This window comes from Neolamprologus brichardi, chromosome 20 (genome assembly GCF_056152115.1).
Source record: "Neolamprologus brichardi isolate AB-2024 chromosome 20, ASM5615211v1, whole genome shotgun sequence".
Lineage (NCBI taxonomy): Eukaryota > Metazoa > Chordata > Actinopteri > Cichliformes > Cichlidae > Neolamprologus > Neolamprologus brichardi.
The window spans coordinates 24,338,375-24,352,233 of NC_142123.1; the positions used below are offsets into that span (position 1 = coordinate 24,338,375).

General features: G+C 40.1%; 2 protein-coding genes across 3 annotated transcripts; both read right to left on the reverse strand.

Annotated features, from left to right (window-relative positions):
* Positions 1 to 769: 769 nt before the first annotated feature.
* mipb (major intrinsic protein of lens fiber b) lies at positions 770 to 3,571 on the reverse strand. Its single transcript, XM_006796500.3, has 4 exons — positions 2,788 to 3,571; positions 2,428 to 2,592; positions 2,258 to 2,338; positions 770 to 2,157 (listed from the first exon to the last, which is right to left on the reverse strand). Exons 1-4 carry the CDS (start codon positions 3,145 to 3,147, stop codon positions 1,972 to 1,974), a joined length of 792 nt encoding a protein of 263 aa, XP_006796563.1. The 5' UTR covers positions 3,148 to 3,571; the 3' UTR covers positions 770 to 1,971.
* A 4,482-nt stretch (positions 3,572 to 8,053) lies between these two features.
* LOC102789905 (aquaporin AQPAe.a) lies at positions 8,054 to 11,490 on the reverse strand. 2 transcript variants are annotated; one of them, XM_035910202.2, is made up of 6 exons: positions 11,421 to 11,490; positions 10,818 to 11,012; positions 10,144 to 10,305; positions 9,877 to 10,041; positions 9,281 to 9,361; positions 8,054 to 8,277 (listed from the first exon to the last, which is right to left on the reverse strand). In XM_035910202.2, exons 1-6 carry the CDS (start codon positions 11,433 to 11,435, stop codon positions 8,062 to 8,064), a joined length of 834 nt encoding a protein of 277 aa, XP_035766095.1. In that variant the 5' UTR covers positions 11,436 to 11,490; the 3' UTR covers positions 8,054 to 8,061. The 2 variants fall into 2 exon arrangements, with proteins under 2 accessions (XP_035766095.1, XP_087690090.1); XM_087833964.1 differs by having other exon boundaries at positions 10,818 to 11,009; positions 11,421 to 11,435.
* Positions 11,491 to 13,859: the final 2,369 nt, after the last annotated feature.

The window sequence follows — 13,859 nt, forward strand, 5'->3', positions numbered from 1 at the left end:
TCAAGGAATTTTTGGTGGCATTCTTTGCCATTGCAAAAGGGGGAAAAAGGACATTTTGCATCATATTCTCAAAGAGACATATCAATGTCCTTTTTTGAAGACATTGACTTGACATTCTTAATAAAATATCCATACATAATTCTCCATCTAAAAACAGTAAGCTAACTCAGCTCCATGGAGTACCCCACCTCTCACTCCATGACAGCGAGGACAACTCTAGAGGATGGATGGATTTATTTAGATTAAATGTTAAATCGGGGGATTTCCTTTTATCACTCCAGCAGCAGGATTTAGTATGTTGTGTATGCAGCAGTTCTTCTTAAAGAAGAGACTGTTCACTGTAGTGATGCGGCTTAATAAAGTGTCAAATCTCTGAAAAAGGTTGAGTCTGTAAATACTGTAGTTTATCAGCTGTAATCTACAATAAAAGCTTTAACCATGTTTCTTATCAAACTCAAGCTATAGTCCTCATGTGGGGTTGATCCTGTCTTACCCAAAAGACACTCCCTTAATCTAAAGCAATATATCACTCAAGCCACACCCACACAAAACGAGAGCCCACTCTGAATGTTTGTCGTTTATGATTTTGGCCAGAAGTCATTCGGCTGAGTCTAATATTAGATGTGAGATTATCCCATGTGCTCTTTATGCCCTCTTCTGGCCAAGATTATTTATTACAACTCACACTTCCTCTTGAATTCATTTAAATTGCATTCATAACATTTAAAGGCGAAAAAAAGCAAAGATGAGCCGACCCTCGTATCAAGTTTTTTTTTTATGTTTATTTTAATTGAAATTCTTATTGAAACGCTTTGTGCTCCCAGTTAAGGATCAAATAATAAAAGGAGACTCAATGTAAAACTCGCACAGCCGATCAGCAGACCTACTCTTGAAGTCTGGGATACAACATTTGCTTTGGATTGCGCTGGTTCAGAACAAAAAAGCAGATGGTTTATGTAAAAATGAATATCATACCAAATAGCACAGTGAAGGGGGAGGAGAAATGGTAATGTCTTAAAAATTGGGGACAAAAAATGAGCACAATCAATGGTTACGAAACATGAGAGCGGTAAAACGAAATAAAAAGTACTGTATGTGCGATCTCGGTCGCACACGTACACACATAAACGCACTCACTTGCAAATACACCCAGACGTACAGGCGCAGGCGCACACAAAGGCACACACTCACTCTCACGCACACACTTGCGCGCACACACAAACACAAACCCACAGATAAATTGTAGTGATTGAAAATAATGAAACCCTGGTTAAATCTAATGGTATCATACATCCACGTCTTGTGTGTGAAGTGCAGAAAACAAAACAAAAAATAAACTAAAATGGAGAAAAAAAAAAGAATTCTTGTGAATAATGAAAAGCATGCCCATCTTCACTGGTCTAACCCAACTTGAAACGACCACAAACCCAGAAGTGCTGCCCTCTCTATCCACCCCTCTACTCCACCCCCACCTGTCCCATGTTCTCTTATCCCTCTCACATATCATTCCCACATCCCTGCCTCACCTCCTTCCTACCCCTCAGTCTCCTCCCCTCCTCAAATTTCTCTGCTGGATTTAAGGGGTTTCCACACGTTTCTGCATCGCAGATCAAAAGCCTGCTTGGGAGGAGGAAAGAGGCGGGCAGGAAGAGACGGGGCGGCTACTGGTTCAATCTCTGGTCACCATTTATGAAAACACAAAGTCCAGTTCAGAATACAGAGAGATGACTGGGTGTAGAGGAGTGTTGTTGTGTGTTGAGGTTAAAGGTGATTGACCTGCATGTTTTTAGAGTGCCACCGGAAAATGTTGTTAGGTGTTAGTCTACACGTGAGTTGTCTGGGTTAGTTTTGTGTCTGTGTGTGTGTGTATGTGAAGGCACTGGGTGGGGGCAGTGGAGGTGGGGTTGGTGTAGCTCAGGGCCTTGTCCCTCATCCCTCGGCCCCAGTCAGAGAAGGGGAGAAGGGGCAGGTTTATAGGGCTTGTGTCTTGAGCTCGATGGGCTCCCCGCGGGTGTCCTGCTGGGTCTCGTTCTCGGGAGGTCGACTGCCCTTCAGTGTGGCCAGACGCTCGGACAGACCCCTCATGCGTGGGAACAGCATGAAATCATACAGGAGGGCCCCCATGGCACCTCCTATCATAGGCCCGACCCAGTACACCTGTAAGCAGCAACGTTAATATTTATCAGCCGTTGAGTCACTTATGAGACCTCTTAAAACAGAAGGAAGGTGAGGGAAGATCGATCGTTTCAGGTCTTACCCAGTGGTTGATAAAGTTTCTGAAGATCACAGCAGGGGCAAAGGACCTGGCAGGGTTCATTCCAGCACCCGTGTAGTACATCTGAAACACAAGAAGCACGTTTCTAATATTTACACTTCCGTATGCATGCATTTAACACTAGATTATATGCTGAGACCGTGTGTCTTTACCCCCATGAGATGTCCGATGGTAACAGAGAAGCCAATGGAGAGGGCAGCAGATCCGAGACGTCCGTTCCTCCTCTCATCAGTCACGGCGAAGATGCAGATGACAAGCTGCATGGTGAGGAAGACCTCCACAGTGGTGGCCATCCCCAGGCTGATGCCAGGCTGCAGCTGGAAATACACAAATATGATAAAAGGTGATATTTGGGCTGAGAGGTGCAGTGAATGAATGCATTTCATTTGAATCCAACTATGGTTTCATATCATACCACATTAAACCTGAATTGGTACTACAAACTCTAAACCAAAAAGGATTTCCCAACATTGCTACACTTATTTCCTGAAACATCCCTCTTTGGTCTTTACCATGTTCATTGCCATGTTGCCTCTCATGTTGCCTGGTGTGACCCCATACAGCACAGCAGCCCCGGCTACAGCACCCAGGCACTGGGCAGCAATGTAGAAAATGGCTCGGAAAAGAGACATCTGTGAGCCGACAAGGTAGGCAAAAGTGACGGCAGGGTTGATGTGGCCGCCGCTGATGTGGCCGATGGACTGGATGAGGGTAGCGGCTGCCAGCCCAAAGCACAGGGCCACGTGAAGGACATGATGAGGCCCAGTGGTCCAGCGCAGGGCAGCGCCCATGCCAAAGAACACAAAAAACATGGTCCCGAAGAACTCGGCAAAAACTGCCCGCCAAAAATTCATAGAACGGAACTCCCACATGGTGACGGTTGAGGCTCTCCACCAGATGAAGAGGATTCTTCAAAAATAAATCTAGAAAAGGTCAAATGTGTACCTTTTCAATCCTCTTCAGATATCAATTTTTTTTAAAAAGAGTCTCCCCTTTGTAGTCAGCTCACTAAGCTGACCAAACACAGCTGGAAAGTCAGTTTAAAGACAAAACAGGATTTCAGAACGTCAACAGACAAATCCACTCAACAGATCTTTTACCAGACTGGGTTGGTAAAGTCAACTCAGCTGCATTCGCTTGCCACCTCTGTCCACCTGTCCAAAGACATAGGTGTGAGATAATGTGGGAGTGTGGGAGGAGATCTCAGGTGGAATGGGATGTCAAGAAGAGGTGGGCATCAATGCTAAAGGGGTGTTTCTAAAAAGAGACGGGGATAGATAGCGTCCAGTGGACCTTTTAGCCTCTCTGACGGAGGGGAGAGGGCCAGACAGGCGCTTTATAATACCCCCCCAGGGGCCCCAGGTGACGCCATAATCCCCCTGTAGGGCCAAGGGCGGGGGGCAGCAGTGCTGGACATCCTAAATCAAACAAACTTAACCCCTCTGTCTCCCCCCACATAACAGCGTATGGCCAAAAGAGATGTAGCATATCTAAGAAGAAAAAAATATGGAGTAAAAATGAGTGAGAAATTATTCTTTTTTAAAGTGAGGTAGTAACATTTTGCAGGAAAAAATAGTGTATTCATCTTCAGAAGGAGTCAAAAATGACAGAGGAAAGAGTTGCAGTGAAGAGCAGGTTATGCTGAGTTTTCTTTCGGGAGTATGTCATCTGTTGATGTATCATAACTTTCATTATCAGGGGACACGCATGCTGATAGATTAGGGCAGAAAACACACACATGTATGCACAAAAACACACATGCACACATTCAAATAATACAGTTGGGGCCCCGGACGGAAGTGCCCAAAGCTAACAGTGCTGGCCTGACCGATACACTGAAATGCCTGACCCTGTGAAACCATTGTCTGTAACAAGCATCTGGGCTACGTATGGACAGAGACGAGACAAAAATACATATTAAACCGAAGCACAAGTAACAACAGCTGGCAAAGCATTTTCTCAAATTTGCAAAGCTTAGTGCCAAAACGCATGTTTAAATTTGTAGCTTCTGTTTATTGGCGTGCACATAATTAATCCTGCCTGTGAGAATCAGCGATCTTTAATTGGCATCAAGCATTGCAGAGGCCTGGAAGTGTGAGCACTTTAACCTGAACTTGACACCGCCTCAGGGTTCAGTGTGCACTGACACCGCCCTACAACCAGCGCCATTGACGCGCTAGGAAATATTGGAGATACATGTTAATCTGGCTGATGTGTGCAAAGAAGGGGGGAAAACAGCAATGCAGAGAGAAAACAGTGAATCAAGCAGCAAACCAACAATAATTCACACAATGCAGCAGATTGTGCCTTCTGTTGTGACAGGAGCTTCGAGGAGGTGCTTAGCAGAGGTTTGCAGTATGTGAGGCTGTGATGCAGGAGGACGTACGACCAAAGCCCTGAACGTTCTCAGTGTGTGCGCGAGGTTGGGAAAAGGGGAGAGGTGGAGAAGGGCAGCGGGGATGCGGGGGAACGATGGGGTTACTGTGCAGCACCGGGGCGTCACGCCGACCAGCCGAGGGACATCACTGGTGGAGGAGTGTGTATGCGTGCGCATGTGTGTGTGTGTGTAGCTGGGGCGTGATGAATGCAGATAGCTGAGCTTGCCGTTTTAACTCCCTTTTATACATGTTAGAAAGAACACACACAATGCAAAATGCTGGCAGCACAGTGGCAGTTATAGCTATTGTGCATGCTGTATGTGTGTCTGCGAGTGTACGTGCGCATACTGCATGCACATTTAAGAGCGTGTGTGCATGTGTATGGAAATTACACACATCAACACAGGAGAAGTATACAATAAATGGTTCAATTTTTTTTATTTAATATCAATTTTAAAGGGTTAGTTCATCCAAATTCTTTACATATAATTTGTTGTTGATTGTACAATGCCTGTGACTTAAGACAAACTAAAGCAAATTATCAGTAAAGAGCAACTTTTTTCTATTTCGACTGAACATTTGAACTGCAAACACGCAAAACACATTTTAATACGAGGCAAAAATAAAGGCGCGTACACCCACGCACAAATATGTTTAAAGGTTTCATCAAAGTATTGTCTCTCACCCACATACACGCGTATGCTCAGCGTTTCCATTTCAAATTACAAAGCGTGTTGTGACTGAAGGTGTTCTTTCTGTAGAGCCATTACAGAGGAATGAAGGTCCATTTGATTGTGAATAGGAAACCTCAGAGAAGAGATAGACGCTAACAGGCACAGACATGAGAGAGATGCTGGATGAGAGCGTCATTGAACCCACGGTGCAGGCTAAGGACCTCTTTAGCATTTCAAAGCATTCGCAAACACAAGATGCAACTGAAACATAAGGGTGTTTTCAGCAGGATTTCAATGAGTCTCTGTTAGAATTATAATGACATGCAAATGTGAAAGTGAATACTGAATCTCACAGTACTGGCTACACTTTTGCATACACTAATGACAGACAACAAGGACCTCAAAGGTCACATCCAGTCCTTTTAAAATTCAGCTTCTACATGAAATTCTCCCCCACGCGCAGTGAAAAAAGGGGGAAAAAATGAAAATTATTGTGTGCTTGTAATGCACCAGCAGAAGGTGAGAATTGCAACCCTCCCTTTGTTGCCTCATTATCACATGTGGGTTTTTTATTAGCTTTGGTTCTTTGAAAACATAAAACATTAGCTGCATATGTCCCAAAAACTGTGTTACTCTGAAGAGGAAATGGGAAGTTTTGCCATTTACAAAAGAAAAGCTGAGTTTTATCTCCATATCACACAGTCTGGGCTTTTTTCTCCATCCCACTCATGTCTTATAGCTTTTTATTAGTATTACTACTGCTAGTGTTCTCAAATTTAGGAATAAGATTGTATTTTTACCAAATTTTACTGCATCACTGCAACTTTAAGACATTTCTGTTTTTGTGCCAATAAGGTTTTTTCACGTACTCTGAGCATTGGAAACAAGTTGTGAACACTGAGATTTCCTCATCTTTCATACAGTAAATGCATAACTTTAACATGTACACATCTGGGGGTCATATTTCTGTCTTTCTGGTAAGTCCAAGTCTTACAATCATTCTCTTTTGTCCCGGTTTTTGGTCTCCATTAACTTATGAGGGGATATATCTGCTAACTAAGCGCTCCGTTGTGTAAATTAGTGAGTCGCTATCTGTGCCTGATTGTTGTTTTTAAGATAGTTTTTAAGGTTTCTAGAGCATTTTGCTTTTTAAATCTGCAAACAGCTCTCTCCTGTGACAAAAGGGAGAAATCAGAGTCCTATTTTGTGAAATTAGACTAAATAAATATGAAAAACTTACTTCTGAGTAAGACAAAAGTTTTACATACCCAACTAAACATTTTGAGATAATACCCCAAAGTGTGGCGTAAACAAGCTTCCATAAACTTCAAACTGGGACTTGTACATTAAGATGATCTTCTTTAGAATAAAATTTGGCATTTGAATGTATAAATCGTACATTTGTACACTCATTTGTAACATGGAAAGATTGGAATATTTCCAATATTTATATTTTTGAATCACCTTCATGAATTTAGCCCCAGAATGACTGGAAACTGAAGCTCTTCCAATGTAAGGAGAGCTGCACATTTATGTGATAATTCTCTGTGAATCAAATTTAGCGATTGCTATTCAGTAAAAAGTCCAAGTACATGTTTTAAGCCGCAGTTAATTTCCATCTTGTGCTAGGTCTTCTTTCAAAATCAAATTAATCTTGTGTCTGTAGCTAACTTACTCGTTGGCCACCTCATAAAACAAGAATTGACCAAATATAACACGAAACTCCAAAAAATAAGCGTACTTAGGATGAGATCTTTCAGCTGAACATTCAATTTTCCCAGAAATCCGAACAGTGAAGTATCTAATTGAAATTCATTTTCTGGGCATTTTTGGTTGAGGATGTTTCATTATCCTACACTAAGAGAGAAATACTGTGCTTTCTGCTTCTTACCATTTTATGATAGTTGTGGTTGAACTGTTTGCTAACCTGATTCCAAAAAATGTCTGTTTTTGTGCAGAAATCTTCCAAAATATTTACTAAAAGCGGAACGATTATACTAATACTATATAGTATTATATTCCATGATTTTTTTTAGTTATTTATGGGAGAGTTTCTTAAATATTAGTGTTTTTATTTTCGATACTTGTTGAGTATGTTTTAGCTGATACAATTGAATTTTTTAAAGTACTTTTAATTGTAATAGGTAAATGATACACATTTTACCGTATAGTGATAGAGATAGGGCCTCATTTTTCTTTTATTGTGTTGAAACATGCGAGTAATCACTGCTTGTTTTTGCTTTTTATTTTTGTTAGGTTGTACATGTAGACCTGCTATTTTTAAAAAATTGTTTAGACAGATGGTCAAACAATAACAGACATATAAATATTAAAAATAAATAAATAACAGTGACTATTTGTGAAAATAAATAGTAATTATATCCCATTGTGGTGCATTTTGGTGCGCCAACACTCACAACCTGGGTATTAAGCCATCAGTCTTGCAGTTAATAGACGGGTCTCTGTATGGCCACAGTCAAACTGCAATTCAAGAGTTAAACTGCTTCTTTATCAGGATGTTACGATTGCTATTAGATGACATTAAACTCTAAATGGTCGAGCACTCCTGTCTGCTTTTGTATATTACAGCATGAGATAAATTTCATTTCATCCTTTCACACACCTTCTTCCTTTTCTTTTGTCCCCATCACCATTTACTTTGATCATGTGTACACCAGTGCAACTTTTAAAAAATTGCTGTTGCACAGAGTGCGCTTTTTTGGTGCATGTCTCTTCAGTTGTTTTCCTGCTTGCTGGCCTGCTTGGCTCTCATGGCATTCTGCGTGACTGTAGACAGCGACGACCCGGTCATGCTTGTCGTCTCCACGATCTCGATGTCCTTACAGGTCAAACAGGCCACCAGCTTCTGACGAGAGGCGCTGCGTGCAAAGAAGAAGTCATGGGACATCCCTGCAAGTATGGCGCCGAGCACCGGCCCGATCCAGTAAACCTGCAGGTGGGCAAAAGTGAGGTATATGAGTTTTCATGGTAACTAAATGATCTAAGACAAATAGAGGAATCCATTAAACTGAAGTACTGTTAGATTTGACATTATCGCCTCCACCAGTGAGGTTATGTGATTGATCTGGCTTGTTTGTCTGTTTTTAAAAAGATTACTCAGAAAGTTTTTGATACGTCTGCATGAGGACCAGAGATGGGGACCGCCCTGAATTAGAAATGACCGGTCATCAGACTTAATAAAGATGCAGATCCAGGTATTTCTCCATAAATGCTTTACCAATGCAACCGTTGGAGCTTCATATATAGAAATCAAATCATCTTGAAATTCTCAAGAAAATTTCACAAACTCTTTCAGATCCAGACGTCCTTCTGGATACAGGGAATCATTTCATGTGTGGTGAGGGATGCAGTTTCTGCTCTTGTTAGATTTTAAAAGCACACTTCCATGGATCAGTTCATTGTTGTAGTTGATTAAGTTTGAGCTACTTATAGCTGTTTTATCCACCCTGTAGTTTGGTCTCATTACAAGATAGATCTAAAATATGCTGAGCTCATTAACAGAAGAAATTCTTTTTAAAAATACAATAAAATTGTGCAAATGTTCCTTTCTTTCTTTCTTTAAATTTCTAATTTTTATCTTATGATGTTTAAAAACAAAAATATCTCCTATGAAACAACTTAAAGACACATGAAATGTCTCCATTCTTTATTACAAAAAAAACGTTTAAAATATGTGACCATTTTATAAGAGCTTAATCTGAAAATAAACAAATAACAATAGCAAACAATAGTAAGAAGTTAAATATTTGTCTTTATAGTGTAGCAAAGAATCAGAATCAGAAAATAAGTTCTTCAAAATGAACCCATGTGAATGTAGAAAATTTTGTTGACTTTGCTTATGTTGCACTAAAAATCATGTCTTCATAACTTTTGTACACTGACCAAAAATCTGTGTTTCCAAAAAAGATTTGGATTTTGGATTTCTGTCTCACCCAGTGGTCTTCCCAGAAGCCTGTGATGATGGCTGGACCCAGCGAGCGGGCGGGATTCATACTCGCGCCAGAGAACCGAGCCTGAAGAAAAACAAAAAAGGATGTAGCTTTTAATGTAGCTTTAAGATTTAAAGACATATATCATAATAATTAAAGTTTAAAAAATGTTATGGCAGGAGGAACACAACAACCAATCAGGTCTTTTGCTTAAATAAAAGTGATTTTAAATAACATAAAAACACTTCTGAAGTTATTTAATGTATAAGTTGGCAAAAGGTTCAATGGATTCTTTATTTAACATCTTAAATAAAATCAAATGTTGATTTAAAAGCACACTTCCTTGTGTCGATTATATTTTAGTTCCGTTTTTCTCTGGTTTGGTTGTTTTTTGTTGCTCTTCTTTAAAATTGATCACACTTCATGTAAAACTAGTTCCACTCACATATTTAACTGGGAGATCTTTTTTCTGTGTCAGTGTGACAGAAAGCAACAAAAGCTCCAGATTATGTATATTGAGAAATCCAACCCACAGTGGCTGTAGCAGTGGAGGGAAAATACAAATAATACACTATAGGCATAAAAGAAGCTCATCTCACCCCTATCAGCACACCAGCAGTGTGTGCTAGTCCAATGGCCAGGTTTCCTGGTTCTGGGCTCTCCCTTCTTCGCTGGTCCTCCACTGAGAAGATGGTGAAGACCATCTGGAAGGTGCACAAGACCTCGATGCCCAGAGCCTTGGCTGCATTCAGCTCTAAAGGTACCTGGGTGAGGTGCGAGAAGAGTAAAAACATATTCTAGAAAGATGCAAATGATTATTAGAATTTATTTTTTTTAAATAGCACACATACATTCTAGGAACTGACCCTGTTGACAAAGTGCTCTGCTGTGGTTTTAAACGGCAGGGCCAGGTACAGGGCCCCAGCTCCTAAGGAGGCCCCCAAACACTGAGCGATGATATAAACGAGGGCCCGGAGAACCTCAAGCCGCCGTGTGGCCAACAGAGCCAGAGTCACAGCAGGGTTCACCTGAGCAGGAAACAAAAGCACACACTGGCATATAAAACTATAGAGAACATAAACAGCCCGGTGGTCTCACAGTTCTCTACTTTAATGTTTAGTGTAATAGATCAAATCAATGATCGCCAAACGTTAAAGTGCAAAAAGGAAATATGGATTTATGCAGGTTTGTTTTTTCCCTTCTTAAAACATTTATACCCTCTTACATTTATCAAATGTCCCTTTGGAGAGGAGACAACCTGATAGTATATATAAATATATAATTAACTAATTATGAGTACATTTTTTAACAAATGAGCAATTTCGAAATGAGGATGTTCAAGAACATTAAGCTAGTTATACTCGCAAAATTTCACTCAGGTAGGACTTTAAATGCAGGACTTTTACTTGAAGCATTTTTTTTACATTGTCGCATTCGTACTCCTATTCACTTAAATGAAAACAAGTACTTTGAAAGCGTTTCTGTCAAGTTCAGTTCAGAAAGAAAAATGAAAAACAACATGTTAAAATGACATAATTACCTGTGCCCCACTTATTTCTCCAAAACAGTGTCCCAGTGCTACAATCACCACACCCACTGCCACCGCTGGATACAGGGGTCCTCCAGAGGCATCTCCAGGGCCCGGCACAGAGGCACCCAGCACAGCGCTCACCAACACCAGGGTGCCGAGGAGCTCTGCCAGCATGGCGTGCCAGAATTGCCGACTACGTAGCTCCTCATAGAAAAGGGATGTAAACAAGTTGGGCTTTAGCTACTCCTCTAAATATATTGTTACATTTTTAGGTAAATAAAAACAGAACACGGGTAAAAAATAAATAAATAAATAAATAAATAAAGATTTTAATCATCAGAGCATGATGACCATGTAATCTCTATGCTGCAAATGATATTTATCCATATTTTTCTTTCAAAATATGTCTTAAAAACACTTTCAACGTAATCAGCTTAATGTTGTTTTAATCCATTTAGTTATAAAATTACTGATTATATTTAAATGTTAATATTCTGTACACAAAGCCTAATAATAAAGAGACATTTTTTACCAAAATAGACAAGATTTAAACTCCATCCCATGTAATTTCTAACACATTTAAACATTAATACATTAACCTAACATGCTTACCTCACGCCACGTCATTTCAAACCCAACAAGTAGGTTTATTCAGGCAGTTTTCTGTTGGTCGGTCTCTCTGTGTGTCTCTGTGTAACTGGTGGTCTCTGAGGATTTCAAGGTTCCTGCTGCCTCCCTGATTAACCTGAGTGTGCGAGAGGTCCTTTGATGAGAACAGCCTCCTCCCTCTCTCTCTCTCTCTCTCCTCCTCGCCCTCTCCTTCTAGTGCACATCAGGCCTTATCAAGTAATGCACACACATCAGTCCATTTGCATACTTTACTCCAAAACATCCACTGACCTCCACTACTGTAACAAATCTTCAAAGAACTATGAGAAGCATTTCATGGATTTTCTAACTGGAGTCACTTTGGCCAGTATAGAGAGGACAGTTTCCAGATAACTCAGATTCACAGCTGGTTCATGTATCGTGTAGTGGTTTAGAAGGCAAAAGACCCACTGGTTTGATCCCAGGAGGAGACCCAGATGCCTGGCATAAGAAAGCTGTCAAATCAAACATGCAGTGCTACCTGCTGTAGCAACCCATTTATATTCAATTTATATCTTAACATGAAATGCAGACCCAGGAGGCTAGATTGCCTTCAAAGACAGGGGGGGAAATTTAATAGTCCTGAAGACAAATTGAACTAAATTTTAAGACAATTTAAGTCACATGTTTCTTTATTATGGACATATACCATGAAAAGTGCAAAACAGAGGTGGTAAAAATAGGACCAGAGGGCCATAACAAACCTGCAAACAGTCCCAATCCAGTCCACTGGATTCACAGCAGAGTGAAAGTTTTGGAGGAAAGTATTAAATATTTATCAATAAATCTATCAAAATGAATCAATCAGTTTTGAAAATTAGTTTAATCATAAAGTAAAATGCTGTTCATTTTTAGTTCTCCAAATGGTGCTATAAACGTAGATGTAACAGAACATTTAATGACACTATAAAGGGAATGTGAGAGGTTGAAACAATTCAATGACAAATATATATATATATATATATATATTATAAACAGTATGAGAAATAAATCATAAATTTGTGACCACTTTCTTTTTTTTTTTGTCATGTATTGATTTATGGACAATATTAATGTAATGTTGACCTGCAGACTAGGCAGTCCACAAATTCACAGAGTTATGGGATCAAAAGCCAAAACCTTTGGCACAGATATTTAACTGATAATTCCCTAACCCCTCTAGTGCCAGGAAATGTTTTTAATCCCATAGGCTGTGGGTTTTCCAAAAAGCCTGTAAGCAAATCTATCCGCTGGTTTATTAGTTGGTTTGTTTTGCTCAAAGGCAAATTGTGAATCCCACCTGAAAGCACGACCTGCTTCATCCTCCATTTACTCAAATGAGAGCTGCAGCTTTCTAAATAAACTTCATGTTGCATCAAGTAAGATTTGAAACTAACTCCTGAGACCTAAAAAGACATTGTTAAGGTATTTACTAAAGATATGGACAAGGGAAATGAAAGGCTGTTTTATCTGTAAAAATTACTTTTATACAACCAGACTTCTTTTTGTAACCAGAGTTGCCCCCTGCTGGCCATTTGAGGAACTCACTTGTCTACACCTTTCACACCTGAAACCTATATCTAGCTTATAAATTGAAATATTTGTGTTTTTTTAAATTTATCTTGAATGTAAAAACACTGACATCATTATTATGGGTTTATGATAATTAGAAAAGAGCCATTTCTGTTACGATGACCATGGTACCATTGTCACTGTCACCATCTCAGCATGCTAACATTAGCGCTCCTTTTACAAAGCACATTTTAAAAGGGCTGGCTGGCATGGCTGTTTCCTCATTAAATTACATTTGTGCAACAGCATGACAGATACATTCAACAGTGGAAAAATTACCACAGGATAAAGTTGTTTTTGTTCCTGCTTTCTCCTGTTGGATGACCTGCGTTAGCGTGTTCTGAGCACCTGAAAAACAGACATTCAGCCTTTATATCAGTTATAGAAAGAGCCAATTAGTGACAAGAGCCCCAAGAAAACACCAAAACCATAGGCTGTTGGTGTATGCATTGCATTTGTTCAGTGGATAAATATGTGATAAAAGCTTTTCCTCCTGGAAGGAAATTTGGGTTTCAGAAGGCTCCAATGTGAAGCAGAGGGACTCTTTCCATCTTATGCAGCAGCATATTTACAGGTTAAAGGTGCAAACAAATGCCTGCTGTTTTGTTGACACTTTACCCAAAGATCTCAGATTTGATGTCGGCAGGCTCAGGTTTTTTTCCCCCCTCCTCTACATACTACTTGTGAGGTACCGCTCTGATCACCATGGGGACAAACCCTTTCATGATGCTGTTGCCATAGAACCTATTGAGATGCTGCGTCTATGCACTCTTTTCATTTTCGCTCTTTGATATGAAAAACACACAAAAAGAAGACAGAATTCTTTGGTTTACGTCAAAACTCAGATTAATC

Coding starts and splice junctions, on each gene's coding strand:
- mipb (XM_006796500.3), bottom strand. CDS start 3,147: ATGTGGGAGTTCCGTTCTATGAATTTTTGGCGGGCAGTTTTTGCCGAG. Junction 2,339..2,427: donor CCATCGGACATCTCATGGGG/GTAAAGACACAC, acceptor CTTGTGTTTCAG/ATGTACTACACGGGTGCTGG. Junction 2,158..2,257: donor GAAACTTTATCAACCACTGG/GTAAGACCTGAA, acceptor TGCTGCTTACAG/GTGTACTGGGTCGGGCCTAT.
- LOC102789905 (XM_035910202.2), bottom strand. Junction 10,306..10,817: donor GAGAAATAAGTGGGGCACAG/GTAATTATGTCA, acceptor TTTCCTGCTCAG/GTGAACCCTGCTGTGACTCT. Junction 9,362..9,876: donor CTGCTGGTGTGCTGATAGGG/GTGAGATGAGCT, acceptor GTTTTTCTTCAG/GCTCGGTTCTCTGGCGCGAG.